General features: G+C 36.5%; 1 protein-coding gene across 1 annotated transcript; it reads right to left on the bottom strand.

The window, feature by feature from the left end:
* On the bottom strand, window positions 1-24,862 carry LOC763279 (serine/threonine kinase-like domain-containing protein STKLD1). Its single transcript, XM_030997481.1, has 22 exons — window positions 24,762-24,862; window positions 24,526-24,612; window positions 20,773-20,817; window positions 16,803-16,877; window positions 14,085-14,189; window positions 13,672-13,742; window positions 13,081-13,193; window positions 12,430-12,542; window positions 11,643-11,723; window positions 11,258-11,331; window positions 10,290-10,381; window positions 9,451-9,489; window positions 8,904-8,975; window positions 7,928-8,044; window positions 6,189-6,262; window positions 5,753-5,819; window positions 5,031-5,159; window positions 4,297-4,425; window positions 3,675-3,748; window positions 2,566-2,752; window positions 1,353-1,435; window positions 1-291 (listed from the first exon to the last, which is right to left on the bottom strand). The coding sequence occupies exons 1-22, from the start codon at window positions 24,774-24,776 to the stop codon at window positions 196-198; spliced, it is 1,938 nt and encodes a 645-aa protein (XP_030853341.1). The 5' UTR covers window positions 24,777-24,862; the 3' UTR covers window positions 1-195.
* Window positions 24,863-26,465: the final 1,603 nt, after the last annotated feature.

Genomic DNA, 26,465 nt, shown 5'->3' with positions numbered 1-26,465 from the left:
TCTTTATTGTGCAAACAATTGATATGAAATGGAATATATTTGAATCAATCAATCAATCAAAGTAACTGTATCTCTATACAATGGTTAACAGTAAGTAATTGAAAGATGCTTGATCAATGGAGTTTGGTCTCTTGTGCATGTAGATGACATCAAATGGCAGCTTTAGTTTGTCCGGGGGTTGGTATGGGCTAGGGTCTACTTGCCCTTGGGTCTGGCAGAGCTTGGTCTGTTTGCTGGAGGCTGACCGCCCGATATCATCGAGTCTACCATCTCTACATTTCCCATGATATCCTGGGGTAAGAAGAATGAGAGAAAGGGGGAGAGAGGGAGAGAGACAAAGAGCAGGAGAGCAAGAGTGACAGAGAAAGAGAGACAGAGACAGACGGAGGAGGGGGTGGGGGTAAAAAACAGGAGAACAACAAAAAACGAGTTAGAGAGAAAATGGATGAAAAGTAAGATTTAGAGAAGGGAGAAAAAGAGACACAGAGAGACAGAGAGGGGGCGGAGAAAAAGAAAAAGGGAATGAGGAGAAGGGAAAGAGAAGAACAAGTTGGATAGAAAATGGATGAAAAGGAAAAACAAAGTGAGAACAATAGGAAAGGGGAGTCAGATGAGGGTAAGGGTGAGAATAGGAATAAAGGAAGGAAAAGGAGAGAAATGGTATAAGATAGGAAAGGGAAAGAGTAGAATAAGAAGGAAAAACAATATGAATAATGTTGAGTATAAGTGGATATAAAGATTTGATAGCTCTTATAATTGACAGTTTAGGGGAGAGGGGTATCTGTGAGTTTTATAACATGAAACATTAAATATCATCAACAAATAAAAAATTTGATGATGGAACAGATAGGGAAAATGTTAGTTTTCTGAATAGACAAGATTGGTTGCTCTTTAGTACCATGGTACTGACAAGTGTTTTATTAAAGTACACTACAAGTGTTAGAAATTGTTGGAAATGTTAAAATGTCTATATATCTATCTATCAAGGTATCTTTTCCCAGCTTGGAAGTTGATTGTAACTTTCACCACACATCTCTGTTCTCTGGCATTCTAGTCGCAGTATTTGGTAGAATTTCTAGTTTTACAAAAAATAGGAGTTATATTTCTTCAAAATGTGTATGGTCAGAAGCAAACCTGACAGGTCATGAATAATGAAATGGTCATTACATTTAAGTCCTCACAACATAAACATTTTGTTGTCATGACTCACAAGGGCCCTGTCTTACAAAGAGTTGATATCAATTGCAACTATGTACATAAGAGATAGGAGACTGCAAACTTGCGGTTGACTGGAGGACTTACGATTGATTTGGATCGATCGTTATAAGATAGGGCCGAGGGATATAACTTACCTCATTTGAAGCGTATTTGACCTTTACTTCTTTGATGATGTCCTTGACCTTTGACATGCTTTTCATATCCTCTAAAATATCCTCTGTGAAAATCATAAAAAATTGTAAAGAAGATTAAAATCTGCACATAAATTTGTTTCACCCTTTCTCCATGAATTTTTCATACTCTGACAACCCCGAATTCAGTTAAGACTTTGTTCTTCAGTTCTTAAACATTTTACCTTAAGATTTTTAAACAAAACAAGCAAACGGCACGTTCTGTCTTGCCTGTGCTTAACAACTTGTGTTTTAGGATACCACCTATTGAAAGTTTAGGCAAATTTTGATAGAAAACTGCAAAACTGAAGTTGCAATACCTTAAAGAATACCGGTGGTGGTAAAATTGCGGTTCAAGGGTTTTGGGTGCAAAATATCCATTCAATATTGTTTAAATATTGCCTTCCCAGATTTAGATCGCAATACTTCAACCTAAATTCGCAAAAAAGCAGAAATATATGCCTGAATGTTCAATGATGAAGTGCATTCGCGATAACTATCCAATCCGGATCGATATGATAGTTTACCAAATATATCAATGATTAGGCGGTTTCCCGGCAAAATTTGTATCATCACGTATTAGTCAAAACATATGTTTTCACATGATTGGTAATAAGAGCTTCATTTCATTTTTTGAGAGGGGGGCATTTCCAAAACCTAGATTTTGTAAAGGGCAATGATATTCAAACTTCAAACATCTTCCAATGGAGTATTTGATGGTGATTATAATAGAGTTTATAAACATGGGATCCCAAAAATACAGAGCAATATATAATTTATTTGTTGCTGTTGATTGATCTTTTTCAAGTTGAGTAATAGACTCCAGGGGGGTGTTTCACAAAGATCCTAAGTTGAACTTATCTCTAAGTTGGACTTAACAGTTATGGAAAGCCGATGGGATCTTCAAAAATATTTTTGAAAAAGTTATTTTTAAAAGTCACAAAATGTTGATTAAAATCATTCATATTTTCTATTATCATAGGGGATTTCATGTTCTTGATGTAGAATGTATAAAAAGTTGAAATACTTGAATTTTTGCTTTTGAATATATTTTATTTTAAGGCTACAAATGGCTCTCCATAATGTTTAAGTCCAACTTAGAGTTAAGTTCGACTTGCGATCTTTGTGAAACACCCCCTGACTACAGAAATGCTGATGCAGGCTACTCGCTACTCACCGGTCTCAGCAAGATCCATGAAGAAAGAGCAGACGTATTCCACCACGTCTGGGTTCTCTTTGTGGAGGTGGTAGGCCTCAGCCACGATGGTGATACCCTCAGAGTTGTGGGCCAGGTACGCACTCTCCTCCGACTCGGCGACCAGGCTTGATAGGGCCATGCAGCCGTTCTTCACCACGTCGGCATGCTGATAAAGATAAAAGATACAAGTGTGATTCTAATATTAGTACCCATTGTATAACACGTCAGTCCTAGATCTGGAGTCCTATTGCGCCAACCTGCTACGTTCTGAAGAGACAACTCATAAAAGAACCCACCTAATGTGTAATTAAAGCACATGGCTGCCAACCATTAGCAGTAGAAGCTGATCTTAAAGGGATCCGGTAACTTTGTCTTAGATCCTTTAGAAATAATCCTTGATTTAGCTCATGTTGCAATAATAATTATAAACCTTTAGGTCAGTCGAGGAACTCCATGACTTTTACAAGCCGATTGCCTGTCTGATTATCAAGATATTAATGATTGGAATTACAAATTTTGAAAACCGTTCACTGAACGGTTTTCATAAGTCTATTGGGGAAAACGAGTATGATAAAACCGGTCACTCAAAGATTTTTTACTTTTTTGAGGCACTTCTTGATCATTTTGAAGCGCGATTTTTTTTTTAGGGATTCAATATTACACCATATCGCAGACACATGTAGGACCGTGTATCTCAGATTTAACATTGTTAAATGATCCCTTTAAAGACATATAGAAAACATAATTTTGCAATCAAATACCTTGTTAAAACATTATCACTGACTTCACATGGAAACATTTTTATTAAGATGAGCAAAGACGGCATGATTGTTTTGCTCAACTACAATATTCACATAGGTTTCTATAACTTGCAAAAGTTTCCTTTAATAAAAAAAAAACATGCTGCTAGTCATAGGATAAGCAATTTAATATTTTCTGTTGTGCAAATGAAATTAATCGATTCGTATCACCAAGTAGAGTAGATACAACAATAATAATAATAGCTCACATTTATAATGCACCTAATACTTTGTTTTTATGAGGAGAAATAGAAAGAGAAAGGAGATAGAATGATAATGACTACTAACCTGTTTGTGATCAGTGATTGCTTTGAGAAGGACCTTTGCAAGACCTCGAGCTGCCATCATTTCTACATTCTCATCTGGATAAAAAAAAATCAGAAAATCAATTGTTTCCATTCTCTCGATGTTTTAATAGCAGAAGTCAAGAAGGTGCAATCAAAATATTGAGGTGTCAATAATTATAATAAAGGTGTATTGAGTATGCAATACAATAAAAAATATTGAGTTGTCGAGTTGAATGTAAGTTGCGGCTCAATGAATAAAGTAATGGTTTTGGAATCAACTTACAAGGTAAACAGGTTTAGAATTTCTCTATACTTTGCTTCTTATATTTTAAGATCCCTTTATTATCATCATAATCAAAATTATTCATAAACTTATGTATCAGATACTTGACAGGGTTTTTAATGATTAATTTTAAGAGACGAATTATAATTCAAATGTTGCCATTTTGAAAATCGAAAGTGGACTCATGCAGATTTTAACTTATCTTGTAATGACAGTCCTCATAACGTAGATCATACGAATTCCATAATGGATGAATATGTTTCAAGTGATTCCATTGCGCTGATGAGATCATACTTTTACATAATTGTTGCCAATTTGACGATCAAAGTGAAGAACGTACCTTCTAGTGATAGTCCCCATAAAGCCGAGCATGTGAAATCCATGACTGAGGAATCAGTTTCATGTGATTCCATGGCGTTGATTAGATCGACCACACCTTTCTCCTCTCTCATGATGTCAAGATTCTTATCTGTCAAAAACAAAGATGGCAGACACATCAGTAACTAAATGAATACATTTTGCACTGAACAGGGCAGTGTATTATAACGAGTTACGAATGATCTTGAATTTGATCAAAACACGATCAGCCATAGACTTACGCTCAATATTAACCTAACGATCAATCAAAGGGCTTTTAAAATACATGGCCCAGATTTCAGATATCAGGCTTCCAATAACAAAATGTATAATCAAAACCAATGTTAAAAAAGGGGGATTGAGCTCACTTTGAAGTCTAATTATTATTTACAAATTTATTTTGCACACAATGACCTACCGACAATGACAAAGTAATGGCAGCTTCTTCTTTTTTTCCACCATTTAAAGTGGCAATTTTTTTAGAGAGAGCCTGGGGCAAATTGCCCCCAGCCACTGACTATTTCTTACTGAAAGTCATAAAATTAAGATTATTCAATGCAGATTCATAATTGAAGCAGTGCATAGAAAGACTTTGGTTCATCAAGCTCCCAAGTTATGGCAGACAGAAATTAATAGCAGGCGAAATCAAATCGGTGTATAGCAGTTTTCCAGGAGGGTGGGGGGGGGGGGGGATCACTCCACGGAGCACTAACTTACCATTGATAGTGAGATAGGAGAGGGCGCTACAGCAGTTGGCGCAGACCTGAGCATCAGAGGGATGTGTTCTGAGTGCCGAGAGGATGTCTTGTATTCCTCCTAGCTTCCCTATCGACCCTGCTGCTTGCTCTGAAAATGAATAAATGCAGAATAGAAAGAAAAAATAGTTACTGAGGTTACATGACAGGAGAGTGATTACTTCTCATTCAACGCAGAAAACTGTTGCTAATTATTACTTGGTGACTTCTCTCCTCTTCAAACTTGTTGAACTAAAGATTATGACGTTCTTAGCCTATCTGAACTAGTTTGGCCAGGAGGGATTAGACCTCCCTGCATGGTCACTGACAGGTGGTTATCTCATCAAATTAGCTCTCATTTAACATAAGAAAGTGGGGACCATGGGGGACCAATGGTCACCGATTAGGCATTGACTACTATAGAGGGCGCAAGTAGCTATACCGGTAAGTAGTGCAAAGGGGCATTAATCAAATGGCTCAAGAATAAAACAACTGTATCTGATGTCCTTCTGATATAAGTAAATATACATTAATCTATATTCACAACTATACAGGGGACCTATTCAGCTTTTCCATTTCTATTCTTGATTGAATTACATCAAGGGGCCTATAGAACAAAGAGTAGCTTTTAAACAAAACTATACCAAATTAACCAAACTTGATTTCCAACATTTGTAGAATGTAAAATCTTGCCTTCTTACTCACCACTGAGTGCTATGGTCTTAAGAAGGGAGCATGCTATATTCTGGAAATCTCGGGATGATGGGTGGGCCTGTAAGAAAATAGAACAAATGAAAAGTAAATTCAATATACAGTAACACAAACAGCAGCTAGTGCCCCAGTGTGAACCCCATCAGAGCACAAACTGAACAACGCAGGAACTCAGGCATTCCATCTGCTATCATAGAGTGAGCCATTGGAGTGACAACATTGTGAACTCTACATTATCCAGCACATTCAGGAAGGCCATTGATAGAGCCTTCCAAGTATCTCTGTGCTGTCTCTCAACCAGTACAGAGTACCGAAGCTGTGACATCATAAAAATCTATTTTTTGGAATTTATCAATTTTTTCTTAATTTTCCGAAAGAGCATGAAAAATATGCCCTACTAAAATATAAACAGATGAAGAATTGTACTTGCCTTCATTGGTAGAATAACAGCACGGATGACTTCTTCAGAAAACAGATAATCATCAGCATCAGTTTCAGCATCAGCTGAAAATAATAACCACAGCAACAATAAATAGTTGAATAGAAAACAAACAGATTCTAGATTTCGTTAATTCAGACTTTTTGAACAAAGCTATGACTATCTATGACTTCTTAACAAATTTGGTTGATCTAGCATACAATACAAAAGGGAAACTGAAAGATATCTTTAACCCTATTTTAACTGGGCTATTTCAGACCAGGTTTTTACGGGGGGGGGGGGGGGGGGTCAATTTGACCCCCCCCCCCTAAGATCTCGGCCGTTTCACCGCCGATCGCCGCGAAAATTTGCATGCATGTCAAGTGAAGTGTATAGAATACTATGGTAATTTCAAATTTTTTAAAAATTCACTCATTTGCATATTTATGGGAATTTATGCAAATAAGGTCATCAAATTCACATTTCTGCCCATAAATCATAGATTATTCATGTTTACGTATTCTTTTTCACTACATATATTTATTAGACCTTTTGGAATAATAATACAACACAAAAAATTGGAAGAGCCAGGTTATCCCTTATGTTATCTCTTGTTTTTATAATTTCTTATGTATTTCATTGTTTTTTTAACTTATGTATTTTATTGTTTTTGTTGTTTTATTTCATTTATAACTACAATTCAACTATTTTAACCCCAAAACAAACATCTCAACTTTAAACAAGACTGAATAACCAATGTTTTATCTATTTTTAGGAAAAATGACTTTTACATATGTTTTGTACACAAATCACGAAAATGAGCGATTTTCGGGCTGACATGCAAAGACAAAAGGTCACGTGACCTTGTAACCGTAGGTCCGATTTTCAAAAAAATCGTTTTAAAAGATGCGTAAGACTCGAAAGTAAAAAGTCATGAAAGGAAAATTTTATATCTGCTGCGGTTTCGGAGTAGTCGCAAAATTTCTACAGGGGGGGGGGGTCAAATTGACCCCCCCCCCCCCCCAGTTAACGTAGGGTTAACAGACGGTCCGTCCAGAAAGTTGGGGCACTTTTTTTGACATACCAGAAGTGAGAAACTATGTTTGATTAAATTGAGTTTTGCATAAAAAGCATAGCCAGCTATCTTGAGAAGTACTTCAGCTTCACAGTGAATCAATATTATTGACCCAAAGTTTATGTAATGTTATATGAATATGGTGTCTATGTAACACTGGTAAAAAGAGAAATGTGTATTAAGAATTTTTTTGAAGAAAAGCAATTGAAACAGGAACGATTCTGGCAGGGCACTACTATATAAATTCATTGCGTAAAAAGCTTCAAAAGAAGATCTCATACCTACATTACATGGACATGGTCATTTTTACCCCCCCCCCCCAACTTTATGGAATGACCCAGACATAAATTTGATTTCAATTTCTCTCAGTCAGCCTCTTAAAGTTCAAATCACCCTTTTTACATAACATTTTTTATCATAAAATATAGATGAGGGATGGCCAATGAGGCAATACAGTCAAACCTGTCTATAAAGGCCACCAAAGAGAAACACAAAAGTGGACACTGTACACAGGTTGCCTTTTTAGACAGGTTCTTCAACACATATTCCCTTCAAGAGGGAGGCAATATGTGTGATCACTATAGACAGGTTGTCTTTATAGAGAGGTGGCCACTAAGACAGGTTTGACCATACATCTAAAGCAATTAATTTGTCTTCTCAATTCACTTGGTCTTACCGGCTGCTGTGAGGGTAAGGAGCAGTCTGCAGGCTTCAATCTGTAGTGCTACCTCTGATACACTGCTCTTCATGCTACTAATGATCAGCTTCTTACCGGCTTCATCAATCTGAGGCGCTGCAAGGAGAGAGAAAATTAAATGAACATTAAAGTCAGCATGTTTGTATATTTAGAAGTGTCGTAGTTGAGTGGTTTAAGCACTTGACCAGAAATTCAAAGGTCGTGGGTTCGATCCCCGACACGGCACCAATGTCCTTTGTCAAGGCATTAATCTTCATCTGCCACTCAATACCCAAGAGAGCAATGGGGACCCGGTAGGATGACAAAAGCAATTGCGTTAGTTGCCTATGCCCTCAAGGTGTCCATATGGTAGGAATACTCCCCAGGGAGTGGAGATGGTGCACATTGTGCGTGAATAAATCTGATGACTGGGGTAATAATATCTGTAAAGTGTTTAGAGGCGGCATTCCGTATTAAACGCTATATAAACTCAGATTATTATTATCATTTCATGCCCAAATATTCATCACAACTTCTTTATTTCTGCCATTTAATCTTTGCAGAGTGACACACAAGAGCATCATATAAGCAGGGGCAGATCTAGGATTGGAGAGAAAATGGGTGGTGTGAGCAGGATTTCTTTTCCTAGCAACATGATTTGGAGAATCCTGATGAGCCTCCCAGACATACTCAGTTGGGAAGGGGTCAGGAACACCCCCCCCCCCCCACTAGGCATTCAATATATTCCTGTGGATATTGATTTTGGGAATCTCGAACCTTTTCTCATCCCATCTCCCCCTTACCCATTCTCCATCCCCAACACCCTTTCTTCGCAAAAGGAAGAACTGTGGCCATTACAGGCAGCTCTCCTACAGTACAGCACTACAAATTCATGATACGACACACAAAAACATACACATGATCACAACAAATTAGACATACAGGGTTAGCTGTATGAGGTGTATCCATGACTTACTTTGAAGGGTGTTGAGATATTTGAAAGCTTTTGTGATGGAGATCTCGTTATCTTTATTCTCGGTGATGAAGGCTGAAAAGAGAAGAAACATAATGGTTTAATTACACTGCTTTTACAACCCTTACAAAATTCAGATAAAATGACTTGTTTTTTTAATGAAACATGAAAATTGTTGACAAGTATTATATACAGGCTGTATATGTTTTTGAAGTACTAGTCTAATGTAGTCATGAAAAGGACTGTTGGTAATCCTGAGACACACACTCAAGAAAGAAAATATTACCGACAGTCCTTTTCAGGACTCCCCACTCCTCCCCCCTCTCTCACATGGTGCAACCGTAAGCCTACTGTATATGTACATCACCATGCAAGCAGATACTCTAATCTAGTCTAGTTATAAACAACAAATAATATAATAGTCTTATGAAATTAATAGTGATTTTCACGCTTAGAGTAAATATGAAAGGTCTACAAATCTTGGAATAAAAGATGATTGATATAACTTGAATAGAATGATACAACCCAGGCATCAAATACATTGACTTACCCATGACACCAGGAATGCCCTTGTCTGTTGGACAATCCTCTAAAAGGAAAGAAAATTTAAAACATAAGTGAAAGATAACCAACAGTCTTTTTCGACACTACATCAACAGTCCTTTTCAGGACTACACACACTCAAGAAAGAAAGATTATCGAGACTCCCCAATCCTTCCTCTCTCTCACATGGTGCAACCGCAAGTACATCACCATGCAAGCCAAAATGTATAAGTAGCATATAAGTAAATAAATTGGATATTAACTATCGACACATTATGGCACTACCAGATAACACATAGATACTTAATCAAAAATCATTCTTGTGAAATAAGGAAAATAAGAAAAATAGAGAGAGAGAGAGAGAGAGAGAGAGAGAGAGAGAGAGAGAGATGAATACAAGTTTATTACATAAATATGTCCTAGAACAATGAAAAAATGTCCTAGACACAATGTCACATTTCTGATTAGAGCAATGTTTTAGCTTGAGATTTTTTAAAACATATTGTCAATTCCTTTCCACGTCATGTGTAGTATAAATGCAATATTATCATCATAAATCTGTACATACACCCTACACACGCAGACACCCTTTAGTAAGGCATTAATCCTCATTACCAATCCCTCTGAGAGGACTTAAAGACGTCGGTCCTCTGGTTGCTTATTTACAAGCATACACATGTTTCCTTAGCAGTCAGGTAAAAACAAACAAACCAAACCAAACCAGTTCATTTAAATTTCATTGTTATACCTCTATTCGGTCAATTCAGATCTGTGTGTAACATAATAATAAATTGAGACAATAGGTTTTTACAAAGGACTGCTATTAAATGCTATCATTGTTCTTACTTGCAGCCTTTTCTTTCTCTTTCTTCTTGCCAGTCAGAGCCGAGTTGCTCAATGCTAGACATTCCTTGATGTAGGGCAGCTCGACCAACTCCCTGTGGATCAAATCAGAACAGAATATGAACAGTGGTGATCTTCATTTTTCTATTTATTTATTTTATTCTCCATAAAAAACATTAAAACATACGAACATGATATACAGATAAAAGATTGATTACAAGAAAAATACAAAGGGAAGGAGCAAACAAAATTTTATGGGAATGTGGGGTTAACAAAAAGGGCATTTAGCCTTATGAACATCAACCCCTTAAAAAGTCAACACTGTATTGTTGAGAAAAGAAAAAAACATCTGCTCCTGCGACAAATTCTCCAAGCTTTATTTTGTCAAAGATTTAGGGTTACAATTGTAATTGTGATTAAGGTCAGGATTGGGCTTAGTGTTAGGGCGAGGCTTAGGGTTATGTATAGTTTGGGGTCCAGGGTTAAAGTTGGGAATTCGATTAGTTTCTGTTGTTGGGTGAGACTAATCTTATTCTCTTCTTAGAGCCCTCTATGTACCTAGATTTAGATTCTTCATATGTTCATATGATACATGTATCACCAAGGCCCTGTTTCATAAAACCTGCTATCAATAACAAATGCTAAATTTCCATGACACATTTGCTCTCGGCCAATCAAACGCCACGATTTCAGTAGCCGATGACAGTTAGTGTAATTTGTTATTGATAACAAGTTTTTATGAAACAGGGCCCTGACCTAAGGGCCCTGACCCAACAGTGTTTACATCAATCAGTGAGAAATCTAAACAGGATTGCAATCAAAAGTTTATTGAACTGGTCATTAGCAGTCTTCACAATGGTGGGTAAACACTGGAATGTGAGAAAAATCAATGAGTTTTGGTTGCAGTGTAAATGTAGCTATTATCATCTCATATCTAAATGACAGATGTAAATTACAAAAAGAAAACTTACAATGCAGACGGCCTCTGTTGGAAGTTCCTTCTCAGCATGGTGCGAATAACTTGACTTAAATCTGCAGAATACGTCTAAAAATAGAGAGAAAATACATTACAAATATATGCAAACTCCATGCAATACAGAGAATTTATATGAAAGAGCAACAAAATGGTTATTATGATCATCGTGTAAGTCACCATGATTGGAACTTGTATCGTCTGCTTACAATAAATTAAGTTTCTTTTATTCCTCTATTGCACCAAACCACATTTTTCATATATAATGTATTGTTTGTTCTAAACGCTGCAATTAATATACCTGTAGTGTAGGTTATAAGTTGTATTTCAATGTATTGTCAAGAATATAATAAGTAGGCTCATAAAATGAATGTTTTTCTTACCTTTCCAACTGGTTCTAAAGCCTCTTCCAGTCTGGCTGGATCTTGCTTGATGCCCATCAAAACTTCACCCATCGATTGAGTCTAAGGTTGAAAGGAATAACATTTATAATAAAAACTAAATCATAATAAGTATTTTAAAAAAACTTTTCTTAATCTTTATGTATGTTTTCCTTGATATTTTAGCTTATTGCAAGGGAGGCAGTTGAAATAACTAACAATAAACAATATTTACTTTCAAACAGGAGGTATTAATAACTAAAAGTAGAGGAAAGTTTCATACCTAATCTTCTACTTCTGTTTGGGTAATTACACTTTACTCAACTACATCAAAAAGAGACCCATAAATTAATTAATGATAAATTTTTACTTGACTACTAAGAAAGCATGTATATGCTTGTAAGTAAACAACCAGGGGACCAACGGCTCCAAGGGACTCTGTAATCAGGATTAGTGCCTTATCAAAGGGCGACAGCCCATTGACTTGGTGTCGAGCCCAGGACCTCCCGGTCACAAGACCACTGCTCTACCACTGAGACATCCAGACTCCTCATCTTAGGACACTGTCCTTTCTGATACAGGAGTCTAGGATCCACATGTCAAGGTCTGAAATCTGGCCAAAAAATAATGCAATCTGGCATCCTTGGGTAAACAGCAGGCACATTTCTGTGCTCAACATTATTTTCATAGGAAACATCTAGACTGTTATCTTAGTTATGAAGTTAGTGGTAGTTTTGATGAATTTTGGTTAGAAAAACTATTGAGAGTCACTATGTGACCAATGCCTTACATCTAAGAATCCACATGTAGCCATCTCGAGGATGATACACCCTAGCGACCAGACATCACTTCTCTCATCGTACGGCTTCTCTAGAACCTCAGGAGCCATCCAGTTCATTGAGCCTGTCAAAGGGTAAAGGTGAGTAGAAGCATAAAGGACAGGAATGATTATTTTATTCCTAAAACATGAGGATTGACTCATACTACACATTGTAATAAAACAATCACATTTTAAATAGCATTGTTCCTTTTAGGCTATTCAGCAGCAAAGTGTAATTGATTTTGTGTAGGGATAGTACTTGCTGTTGCACATAATTATATATATAAGGTAAAATCATCTACGCTTGTATCCTTACATGTACATGGAGTTTTCAAGGTAACGAACAATATTAGATTGATCCATACATCACACACTTGGAATGTGATTTCAAAATATTTCAGAGAAGACGTACTTCATCACACAACCTGGGCATCATGACAATTAACCATTTGGGGAATTGGGGTATGGTATACATTTTTCTTTTCTCCCCAAAGACACTGTATACTACAAAAGTGATCTGTGTATATTTATATTACAGATGGATCACCTATCAGAATGTATTTATCTGGCAATGAAAATGATAAACATAAGCGTAGGTTGATATTCTGATTCATAACTCACCAACAGTGGTCCTAGCCTTTGTCCTGGCATCATCCATGATGGTCGCCACACCAAAGTCTCCTAGGGACAGTGTGAGGTCATCGGTCAAGAAGATGTTGCTTGGTTTCAAATCTCTGTGAGATTAAAAAAATGAAGTATATAGGAACTTTTAGACTTTAAAAAATGAACAAGATTACTGGCATGATACTTTCCAGTATTTGTGAAACCATTTCTAAAGACAATTATAACTATTCTGAAATATTATACTGGAAGCTATTGTTGTTACTTTGTTTTCCAGACAAGCATGCTCGAATGGACTTATAAAAGTAAAAAATTTGAGTTCTCACTCTTCATTTTCATCAAATTTACTCAATTATCCTTTGATGGTACATTTCATGTGCATTTGCTGCTCAGCAAGATCGTGTGAGTACCCTTGAAAATAGAACCATAGTAAATGCTATTAAAATACTTTTGGCAGAGTAAGCTGCATAAAGTACTGAACTAAAGGGTTTTCAAATAATTGACTTTGTTGCACAGTTTTCCTGATATTCAAAATGAATATAAAGAAATTACATTTTTAAAATTAAAATGAGGTAAAAAGTCTGTATGTACCTGTGAATGACCTTTCTTTGATGGACAAAAGCAAGAGCTTCAATCATTTGTCCACACCATTTCTTCAGGATCTAATGCAGAAAGGGCATTAACAAAACAAAAAGAAAAGTACAAAATTAAAAACAATGCAGACAATTTCTGGTCTAATTTTTATAATATCTATTGAATTCTATAATCTTCTGAGATAGAAGGTCCATAACCAGCATTTGGCTGGGATTACAACAAATAAAGAGAACAAGACTGGATACTGGTTTACTGCAATAACGAGAAAACAGAACAAACGGAAGGACGGAGAGACAGATAACCTGAAAACATAATGCATCCAGCACCACCTGCAGTGGTCTTATTAGAATAAAATTTAAAAATTTCTTCTAATAAGAGCAATCAAACATCATGAAATACTAAGTACTCACCAGCTCTTCGATTGCTTCATTCTTTTTACGTTTCTTCTTCAGCAATCTGTCTAGATCCCCCATCTTGTAGTAGTCCATGACTATACATACTATGATGGCAGCTTCCTGGATAAGAGAGTTTGCAAGGAAAGGTATCGGTCAAATATTTATCAAGATAGACTCTCTCGACAGGTGAATGTATACCACTGCATCCTATATGAACCCCCCCCCCCCCACCGACAACTACTTCCCCATGTCTTAATTGTGACAACTTCAGTTAAACCTGCTTTAGTGGGCATCGGTACAGAAAGGCCATCTTTCTAAGACCACTTGCTTTGATTCTCTTACTGAAACCTGTACAATTGAAAGCAACCTGTCTATAAAGACCACCTGGGTATAGAGACTTTGCTCTTTTAATCTCCTTGGAGTGGTCTTTATCTACAGGTTCACTGAATCAACAGGGGCGTTTATGCCTAATTAGGGGGTAATTGGCCTGGAGGATAGTTGATCAGGGAGGGGGAAGTACCTATTTCAAATTAAAGCTTATCTGTACTAGTTTACAGGAGGGATTATACCGCCCTGCAAGGTCACTGGACAGGTGGTTATCTCATCGACTCAGCTCTCAGTTAACATAAGAAAAAGAGGATCATGGGGGACCAATGGTAACCGATGAGGCACTGTTTGTTATATAGAGGGCGCAAGTAGCTACAAGTAGTGCAGTGGGCCTTTAAATGCACTCAGGGGAAGTGAAAATGTTGCAATTTTATACCCTTTTCTAACTGCACTGATTTTCATCGGATGCATCCGGACGCATCCGATAAAAGTGCCAGTTAGAAAGCAACAGAGGAGAAAAAGGCGATTAAATAGCCGATGAAAAGAAGAGAAATAGGCGATTAAATTCTCCTGCTCAAGAGCAGGAGAAATTCTCATTCTATCAGTGTGACACCGATGAAATTGCCAGTTAGAAAACGTTCGGGAGAAAAAGGCGATTAAAACAGCGATTAAAATGGTCAAAGGTCGCAGTATATGCGCGCTTTATCTTAACCAGCTGTGTTTGTTGACTTATGGTTGAACATGCTGCATGCTAGTTAGATGGAGCGCGGGCTTAATCATTACGCAATAATTCTTCACTTCCGGCAAGGGCTCGCCACAGCGAGTGAATTTCACCGGCAGTTAGAAACCGACAGGGGGAAAACTGCGGTTTCACCTTTGTTTACACAAGGAAAATTCAATTGGTATTTTCATCGGTGTGACTCCGATAGAGTGCAGTTAGAAAAGGGTATAAGTCACCTGCAAGGGAGATGAGGGGAGCAATCCTGCAGTAGTTTATTTGTCCAGAAAGTAGCTATTTCAAATTGAATGCACTCAGGGAAGATGGAAATGTTACAATTTTAATCAACTGCAAAGGGGGGGGGGGGGGGGGGGGGTCGAGGAGGAGCAATTATGCAGTAGTTTTTCTGACTGAAATGCATTTTATTTCTGCCTCAAAAATGTAATTTACATCACAGGGGGAGGGGGGATTTCCCTAAACTATTTTATGCGAAATATGTTCCGCTTGTTATCTAGTTTACCAAACTTACATCTGTCAGTAGGTTTGTTCAAGCAGGATACACAAAACCCATAAAAGTGTATTGTTCAAAATAATCTATATAGTGGGGGGGGGGGGGAATTGATCAATGTTATATAATCACTCTCCTCAAGAATCCCTGCACCCATTGTCCAGGTTTGAAAAGACCCTTTGTAACCACACCCTCAGGTGTCTTCTTCCCTTCTCTCTATCCCTATTCATCTCCCATCCTTTATTACCTGTACGAAGCCCTTAACAATAGACTGAATGCAATGATTTCCAAGACAGGGAACAAAAGAGATGCCTGGCCTCATCTCTGGCCTCACAGGTCATTTACTCCTCTTCCTGTCATCAGTGACAAGGTGATTTTAAGGGGGTGGTGGCCATATTCATATGGGACTACAACAGGCCATGAATAATTAAGAGATATTGATTTATCAGAATGATACACATATAGTGTAGGACTTTCAGTGAGCATATATAAACATTTTTTAATTTTCCTTTTTTTTTGGCAGGGGGGGGGGGGGGGGGGGGGGATAACCAAGACATGAATTCAGATAGTTTCATTTTTGTCCAGATTTTGTATAAAATACAAAAAAATAATTAAGAAGCAAAATAACATACCTACTAAAAAAGGAAGAGAAAGACAATTCTGACATATTAACTGCAGGGCAAAATGCTCCATTAGAAGGACACTGAACAAGGGAAAGTCAAGCTATCAAATTACAAAGTACCGTATGTCAAATGGCATTTAACAAATACAGAATGAAAAACTGACATCAAAAGTATAATGTTAATTCATACATGAATTGGGGAATGCACAAGCACAAGTAACTGGACAATTGAATGAATTCATGAAATGAGACAGAATGTGTCAGATTACATAGTTACACATGAGATTTTATCATGGAATCTACCTTTTAAAGACAAAAATACATGTACTGTACACAGTCTTAAAGCCTATCTGCACTGGTTTGGCCAAGAGGCATTAGACCTCCCTGCATGGTCACTGACAGGTGGTTATCTCATTAAATCAGCTCTCAATTAACATAAGAAAATGGGGCCCATGGGGGACCAATGGTCACCACTTAGGCATTAATTGTTTGTTATATAGAGGACGCGTGCAGTGGGGCTTTAAAACATAAATCTAACTACAATTTTTTTTTCTTTACCTCCTTGTCCCATGTGACAAAGAAATCCTTGTAGCCACAGATGTATGGATGCTTGAGCTCCTGGAGGGCCATAGCCTACATGCAAAGAAAAGACAAACAAATAAGTTTATAAACCCCTTCTTGGTACCACAGGATTGGACAGATGTCATAAATGTATAATGAACTATAAAGAGGGTGAATTATATACCGGTAGACTTTAAAACTGGCATGTTTCATTGATAAATTTGGCATAATGTACCTGAAATGGATATCAAATTCACAATAGCAAAATGTAGAAGTTCTTTACAGTCCAACCTCATTGTTGAACACTTGGAGGGGGTTTAAATGAAGAAGGAGAGAGAAATAAAATAAAAAATAAAAACAAAAAACCTCAACATTGTTCACTTACATGATGTACATTGTAATCACAATTTATTTTTAAAAAATAAAGCAATATATCAAAGATACAAAGTGAAAATGTAATATTTTGTGAAATAAAGTTCATACACTAAAAGATTATTAAAAAAAAAGAAAAAAAGACCCAACAAACATCCCTTTGAAAAAAAATGCACTGATGATGGTATAAAGATAATTGTATGTGCATCACTGCTGTAGCAGGATAGAAAAAAAGAAGTGAAATCTCCTTTTCATTTGTATACAAGTTATCTAAAGAAAAACAAATGCTGGAGTACTTTAACATTTCTGAAGCTCAATTGAGCTCGTTTTTGTTTAAATTATGATATTTTTATGATGAATATTTTAAGTCAATATAGGCCTAGCCATCTATGACATGTCATAATGATATCTCTCTTGGGTGGGGGGGGGGGGGGTGTAAAAGAGATCAATGAACAAAGAAATGTAATGTTTATCACACAAACAAAAATATATAAAGCTTTCATAGACATGTTCCCTGCTTTTCATGTTTAAGTATGTCGAAAGAGAAGAAAAAAGAATTACAAAGTAAAAATGGTGTTTATCAACATTTCTTACGATATCATAAAACGACAAAGAGTCATTCAATTATTTATCTCAAGTCTGGTGTTGCTTACGTCTATTGAGGGGCTAAACAGGTAACCTGGTAAACTGGTAAACAGATATAACTAAACAATAAGGTGACACATAAATTTCTTTGTATATGATCTAGTAGAATCACACAATGCAGAGGTATCCACTTCGTTGCCTTGATGCATTTCAAGTCAAAGATCTAAAAACTGACTTCTTTGTATTCCTCATTCTAAATATTCACATGCTTGGCAGACTTTCTGAAATAATGGTCTATTTACAGAATAGCAATTCTGACAAAGACATTTATTACCATCATAACCGTATATGTAAGCTATTCAGACTATAATTATATTTGCTCCGGGACCGGTGTCGCTTGCACATACTATGTGGGGGGCTAGGCTAATAAAGTCAACAGAATAAACAGATACCACCGTAGAGTACATTTCTTTATATGCTGAACAAAGGAAACAATACCCCAAGGCCGCCCTGAGCCATCTAAGACATGGACACATGCAAAACAACCGATTTAAGGATTGAAAAGCTTGCACCTAAGTTTATTTACATGCTGTAAATAACCGAAAAAGGGACAGCCCTAACAAATGCGCACCAACTCTAGACTACATAGGGGAATGGCCAAAGTAAAATCTATCTATTCTAGACAATATGCATATTAGAAATTTAGAAATTAAGAAAAGGAATGATCACAATCTATAATTCTTATAATGCACTTTACGTCTGATGATAACCATTAATTTTTCACCCACCATTTCCACACCCTCCCATATTGTTCTTTCTTAGAAACTTCATGCAAGGATTTCACCATTATAGGTTTTTGAAATATAATTCTAACCTTAACTTATAATTCAATTATCAATGCAATGTGTACATGATCAGCCATGATTATAATTCAGATTTTGAAATGAATGCATACATCGTACTGAAGAACAAAATATTATGTATATATGCCCATCATATCTTTTACACGGAACTTTGTAAAATTATTTCCTCTTTATTCCTTTCAATTATTCTATCTCTCCTCTTCTAATCTTTCTCTATAAATGGTCCTTATTTGTTTAAGTCTTTTTAGTTTAATCTGGTTATAATGCGTGGGAGGAGAGATTGTGTTGTTCAGATAGACTCAAACAACTAATCTCTGGATGAAGCAAAATGATAAAAAATAAGGAAACAAATGATCAAAAATAGTCAAAGAACTATATCATGCTCTTGGCTGTGCAGTTATTGTGCAGTTACATGCCTACACTTCCGGCATATTCATTGAAACAATTTACCATTTAATTCAATTTAAACATTTATTAACAGGAGACCTATTGCAATGGGGGAAGGGTAAGGTGAAAACTGCCACTAACAGAAATGTTGCCAATGGGTGTAAGAGCAGTCTCATTGGTTGCTAAGCAACACCAAGCAACAACTGTTTTATGATCCTGGATACCACAGAATTTGTCTGGTGCAGACAGGAATTAGTTAATAAATAATAAATACATCAAGGCCGTTATTATTAGTTTTCAACAGTACATGTATGCACTGCAAACACCTCGTCTCCAATAAAAGTTCATGATATGAATTAGATATTATTACAGCAATATGACATGCTTGGCAGCCATTATCTGGATTCCACCATTACTCCATCACCTTTGCAGAAAATGTCTACACTGTACATTTAACTTTAAATCTTTGGCAAATCAATATCAATGTCTTGATTATAGTCAACATTTTAGTAAAGATATTAAAATGGTAGAACTGTCACTGTTGGCAATACATGTACCTTAAAGGGAACATCAAATTCATATTCTAGGAATTGATGCAAACCTGAAAACTTATAGCATTCTACGACTGGATTCCAATATTATTGTTCCAGTACTTAATAACTTATAATAAACAATAGCTTCTTGAATTTGTGACTCACAAGGAGCATGACATACCGGTACATGTAAGATACATGTAGTTTATAATGATAGATCATGTCATGAAGTTTAAATGTGACATACCGGTAACCATCCATGGGAAAATAAGATTTATGACCAATAGAGCAAGGAATAATGCGATGTTGTGAATTATAACTGTAAATATGATACATAACTTGCATGAACTATAATCAGGAAATGTTAACGTTTAGTCATGATCAACTTTACATTACTTAATTTTATACTTTTACTGATGCCCTCCCAAAATTGCATTTGATTAGAACCTTTAAATTTACAATACCCCCCCCCCCCCCCACCATCCCACTAGCTGATTACCACATTGCTATTCAATAGTACTGGAATAACATTGCCAATTACATTTGAATAGCAAAAGGATTTTTTTTTTTTACAGCCACATAAGTGACTGTACGGTTTGTCCATCATGCTAAGTTTCTAACCATTGATTGATAACAGAATAATAGTAGAATGCTATGAATCACAGAAAACATTACATAACTTCAGTATGGTCCTTAAATTCTAGACTTGAATTCACTTTGAATGATTTTCTGATTTACAACAATTATAGTTTGGTCAAATGAACAATGAACATGCATAGATCTGCATTTCATGGAGATTTCATTTAACTGTCAAAATAAAATAGGGCCAATTTAATTCTGCAATAATCTTTTGAATTTTCTTTTTCAAATTTTCATGACTTGCTAAATATAATTATTATAATATCATAAAGAAAGAAAAATGAGGATAAGAAAAGAAAAGCTCGACCATCAGCCAGCTTCATGCATATTCAGTATTTTCAATGTCAGGCTATGGTATACACACACACACACACACACACACACACACACACATTACATCATGTTCAAGGCAAGAAACTGATTGGAAATTCATGTACCGGTAAGTAGAATATGGATGTGGATAAAAGAACATTATTTATTGCAATATTTAATTTTGCGATTGATTCAAGGACTTGGGACCAATAAGAGGAGGCCTAGCAATTATAAGGACGTTTCAATTTTTATTTGATCAATTTTGTTTTTACGTACCTCCTTGAATGCTTTTGTAGCCTCCGTTTCATCTGTACACTCAACCTAAAAGAAAAATGGAAAAAGAAAAGGTCAACACATAATGAAAAATATTAGTGATTTTCTGTATAGCAATCCTGAAATCTGATCTCTTGTCTCCCCATGGTGATGCATACTAGTTCTAAATTTTAAGTTCACAGCTAAAATAGCTTGAAATAGTTATTTATGTAGCGATAATAAACTATTTTTAAACAAAACACTTTATTTTCATGTAGGTATATGACTCCATGCCTTTTGAAATTTTGACCATTTTAACCGAAAAATCTAATCAGTTTGCTCATTATAGTGATGAATACTAAAATCAAGTTTGAACTTCATGGCTAAATGTTTAAACGCTAAACGTTGAGGTAAAAGTAATACCTTGAAACATCATGTAAATTTACCTCAATAATCTTTTAACTTTGACCAACTTATCTCCAAATCTGATCAGATACTCTTTCTCTATGACCCTTGACCTTTGAGCCAAGTTGAAGTTAATGGCATCAATAGTTCTTGAGATATTGTGATAAAAGTGTGAAAACAACCCTGAATTTCATGGAAATTGGATCCTGACTATGAGCTTTGAACTTTGACCTACTTACATATATCCCTAAGTCTACCGTAATCAGATTATCTCCCAATGGTGATATATACTTGAACAAAGTTCAAAGATCATACCTCCACTTGACATACCCTGATAACCAGCCTAATTAAAGGTAATACAAAGTTTTGGGAAATTCTGAAAATTGGCTGGATAGTGATTCTTTACAAATTTTGATTTATTTGGATGGCCCTGTGGATGTATTATGAGCACTAGAAAATTTAGCCCCTAAAACACTTCTGCTTTCGAGAAAAATTGAATATAAAAATTTACCGGTGCTCCCGGTAAATTTTGATAAATTTCAAATGGCGCCTACGGCCATACAATGATAGCTGCGACCATGAAAATCTCAGAATATGTAGTTGTGATAATTTCCAAACGGGAATAGTTAATCGGTCGATTTTGGTCACAAAACATTGTTTAATAGCTTAATGAATATCTTGACCTTGAGAGGGAGCTATACACTTAAAGAGTTTATTATTTACAATTTCATAATTTTAGACTTGATTTCAACTGTGAAAACGATCACTGAAAAGTGTAGGATCGCATATGCTGCCAATATGTTCATTTGAACCAAATTCATGACCCCACACCAAAACTTTGTATTACCTCTAACACCTGTAAAGTGTCATTTAAAAAAATTACCTCAGTGAAAAATTGGAATAAGAACATCTGCCTCAGGTGATATACATACTATCTATTTGTTTGAACTTTGAAGTCATACTTATAAATCTAGTGGTTCTTGAGATATCGCAATAACAAGGCTACTACCTGTACTTTCAGAAAATGACCTCTATGACCTTTAACTTTTGACCTACTTCCTCCACAATATCATCAGATCATATTCCCATGGTAAAACATACCATGACCAGCATGACCAAGTTTGAGGTTCATGAGATATTGCAATAACGAGAAAGCGGGACGGGTGTACAGACAGACGGACAACCCAAAATAATAATGCCTCCGGCACCACCTTCAGTGTTCTGTCACTTGATGAATACATTGGTGACTTTGTCTAACTTTGGTTTCGGAGCAATGTCTGCATTACGGTCTGCTTTCTGTCTGTGCCTATACATTCTACAAACTGACTTAAAGTGGAACTCTGGATCAAAACTTAAGTGAGTCATGTCTGTTGTTTTCGGATGGCAAGGTTCATGGTCTGTCTTAGATGTAATAATCATATCTGATCGATACATGTCTGTAACAACCCCAAAACAATAAAAACACACCTGAACACACACACGTACACATACATGTACCTAAAGACTAATCCACAGGAATAATACCGGTAATTAAGATTTGAAGTAGAAATAGTATGGCACTGGCAGCAGTTCAATTCATACAGACGTGACAGATACATGTAATATGAAATATGATATTGTTACCATCAGGCCTTAATTGGCACCCATTTGCCTGTGTGAAGAGTGATATAAACAAATTTTACATTTTCTCATACCTGCCTCAGAGTTTGTTATTATTCTCCCATTCCCACTATCCCCCAATTTTTTCACGAAACCAATTCCATGACAATCAAATGTTTGTCCGCAACCTAAGGTCTTAAAGGAAATATCAGGAAGCGGACCACCTGTTTCACAAATCCATTATGAGTGACAAATTCATGATTTCAATACCATCAGCTAAAAAAAGTCTTTGTCACAATCCATCAGATTTTATCCTGTATTACCAAGGCTTTCTTTCAATCAAACTCTTTTAAAAAGTAAGTCTTTGAGCATGGTTGCACAAAATTACAAGATACAATCCACATGAAAATATGTGTTTAACATCTAAGGATTGTAAGTACGAGGATACCATTATAATTCACATAAAATCAATAATGAAAACAAACTAGGCCTATTATGACTCACAGTTTTAATTTGCTAACATTTATTTATCAGATAATTATTTGTTGTAATTTATGTCAAGGACAAGGTTATGCTTGAAATATGAAAATATCTAGAAAAATGCCTACACGAAAATGTCATCATTCTCATGGGTTACAGACTTTTTCATCTTCAGCCACTTTTTTATGGTACCGGTAGACTGGTCACTGATGTATGGACAAATAATATTTTAATCTTATTCAATCGTTAAGAAATTTGGTACAATGGTTTCACTTTCGGTTTCACATTAAGACCAAAAATAACAATTGATCAGTAAAATAACAGCTTGAGGTTGAAGATCAGGAAATAAGTTTTAAAATAAATTTTCAGTTTTCATTTAATTCACTAGCTGCCCGTAGTAGCCTAATAACACTCATACAGCGCATTATACGGAAGCAGCACAAACACGGAAGTGCCAGTCAGAGGTCATCACCATTGTGTAGAGATCGTGAATTCACACGGTACACGTGAAAAGGGAGCTGAGCTGTATCGGTCTGGTAAGAAAATTGCTTTTATTTTATTATTTTTACCTCCGATTTTTAAATTCAGGAGGTTATTAGGACTACAATTACAACAAAATTTATCAAAGCCACTGTCCAATATTGGTCGGGTGCGGGAAAGTGTGATTTTGGACACATTTTAGTTGTTGTTTACCTACAGTACCTCTCCGTGGGACCCTATGGGTGCCGTTTAAGGCTCCCTCGAATAATATCATAAAAAACATTTCGAGGGAGCCCTTAAGGCTAGCCCGTAGAGTTACTTCAAATGACTTAAGACGGCGTTCTCAGGTTTGGAACCGTGACAAGTTGTCACTCTTCTTGGCAAAGATGGTTTTGTGAAACACATCTAAGCGGACAAGACGGGCAAACCGTCAAGATGTCGCTAATCTTGTATTTAATTTGTGAAAAGAACCCCTGGTTACTGTGTGGGAAGGGGCGATGTAAAACTCATTTAAGTGTGTGTAGGCCTACATCACTCTTCACAAAGATGGGTGCCAAATGCATGATCATGGGTGATGTCACTGATGTCAATAATATTAAAACTCAATATCATAATTCATTCATATTCTACGCTTTTATTTAATGACAGACAATGGATCTAGCGGTAAGAATCTAGCCTAGGTTTTATCAAGTATGATCATTATAGTTTGTATTAAGGGTGAGATTGATTTACTGTCTTATACTTCTTACTGTTTAGACTTTCAACCACATCTTCCGAATAAAAACATGAAAATTCTTTTTACATTTAGCTTACCTTTTTCAACACAAATTTCTTGCCGTCACTTTTGTCAATTGCAAGGAAAACTTGTCCTTGTGCTCCTTTTCCGAGGCGGTTTTCGAGCTGAAAAATAGATGGCATGCAAAACAGGTTCATTCATGCTGAGTAAATAATATTTCATAAACGTTTTACAATATTCATCTAAATTTTCTGTTTTTGAAAAACATAAATTCATTACTTTTCGGAAGTACATGTAAGTCAACTTTACTCACCCTGTAGTTCTCCATCTTTCCTCTTTCAATGGCAACGCCAAACTAATGAGTTGCGCATGCGTCAGATCCGGACTGTAGCCCAAAACGGGATTTCTTTGTGCACGTAAGTTCGTGCAAGTTGAGGTGGAGACCATCGAAATCCAAGTAAGTAGAAGGATTTTCCGAGACCGCTGAATTGCACCGCCGTGCGCCATCTTGGATAGAACGAGCGTTGTGAAAGCGAACTGCGACTACGTGCTATGTGTATGCTCAACTTTCGTCTGCAAAATGCCATATTGTGCAGCTTTCAACTGCACCAATCGCCTTAAAAGAGGCTCTGGAATAACCTTTCATAGTTAAGTGATCACTTCATTAAAAATAAACAGTTTTGCATGATAATCCTAACGCAGAAAGCCACAGACTAAAGCGTGTATTAACATTGGTTTGAGTTCGTTGGTGGAGACATAGAGATATATACTTAATTTTTATATAAAGTCTCTATGGGTGGAGAAGAAGAGGGACCAATTGATTGATAACATTGATTGATTGATTTTTATTCGACAAGCTTCCAAGATACAACAATATACAATGATAACAGATAAAAATTAAGTCAGCTTGAACAGGATAGCCCACGAAAGCTCGAGAGCTAATTTCCAGTGGGGTCCCCTATGTACAAAATTAATAAATTAAAATAGTAATATTTACAGACAGATAAGAAAAAGAAAAATAATTACTTCTTAAAGATAATAATAATAACAACATTAAACTGATGATAGAAATGATAATAAGAACAAGAAGAGAAAGAAGAAGGAGAAGAAGAAAAAGAGGAGGAGGAAGAAGAGGAAAATAAAGATGAATATTGTAGAATTTCTATAACGTACAAAAACATATAATTATACAAAATGAAAAAGTATGAACCGGCAGAAGAATACATATTTCAAGGCATAACATGTCATTCACTTCTCTTCTCTGACTCTCAAGTATTAGGTATTCCTTTAATTTCCTCTTAAAATGGGCATAGTTTTCTATTTCCTTTATACCATTGGGAAGGGGAGAGGTTCGCGATCCCATCGGCTCTCCGGACCCCCTCCCCCTCTCCCCCCCCCCCCTCGAGTCAGCTCTCTCTCTCTCTCTCTCTGTCTCTCTCTGTCTTACCCTCTCTCTCTCTCTCTCTCTCTGTCTCTCTGTCTCTCTCCCCCCCTCTCTCTCTCTCTCTCTGTCTCGATCTCTCTCTCTCTCTCTCTTTCTCTCTCTCTCTCTCTCTCGTCTATATTGGTATCTCTTTCTCAAGACACCAGTAATCCAGTAGGCCTATAGGCTACGTTTCTACCCTGCGTCATAAAGCTCCAAAATTGAAGGGATAATTTTAACAAATCTTACCGACGTACAGTTACCATAAGCCTATTAATAGTCTCTTAAAATTTGAAGGGGGGGGGGGGTCTTCAACTATAAGAAACAATAAACAGAGCTGGCTAGTGGCGGATCCCGGGAGGGGGCCCGGGCCCCTCCCCTGGGAAAAAACAGGTAACAACATGTTAATTTTACCTTTATTTGGTGACGGGCCCCCTCCCCTGGGCCTGTGAATTTTCATATTTTCGAGGGCAAAAAAAAAAGTGTTACTCACTACCCTGGATCCGCCACTGGGTCGACCCCCCCTCCCTTGGCAAAAAGCTAAATCCGCCACCGGTCCTAATTCCTAATGTGCCTTATATTCGATACGATATG

Source organism: Strongylocentrotus purpuratus, unplaced genomic scaffold, assembly GCF_000002235.5.
Source record: "Strongylocentrotus purpuratus isolate Spur 01 unplaced genomic scaffold, Spur_5.0 spur5_scaffold_4, whole genome shotgun sequence".
Taxonomy (NCBI): Eukaryota; Metazoa; Echinodermata; class Echinoidea; order Camarodonta; family Strongylocentrotidae; genus Strongylocentrotus; species Strongylocentrotus purpuratus.
The sequence above is the reverse complement of the archived record's forward strand: the minus strand, read 5'-3'. Positions and strand labels throughout refer to the sequence as shown.

What these genes read in the sequence shown, in the direction of transcription:
- LOC763279 (XM_030997481.1), bottom strand. An exon ending in AGAGAAAGAAAAGGCTGCAA is followed by an intron (nt 9,490 to 10,289) that starts GTAAGAACAATG and finishes CTTTCCTTTTAG; the next exon opens with AGGATTGTCCAACAGACAAG. An exon ending in TCAAATACGCTTCAAATGAG is followed by an intron (nt 292 to 1,352) that starts GTAAGTTATATC and finishes TTCTTACCCCAG; the next exon opens with GATATCATGGGAAATGTAGA.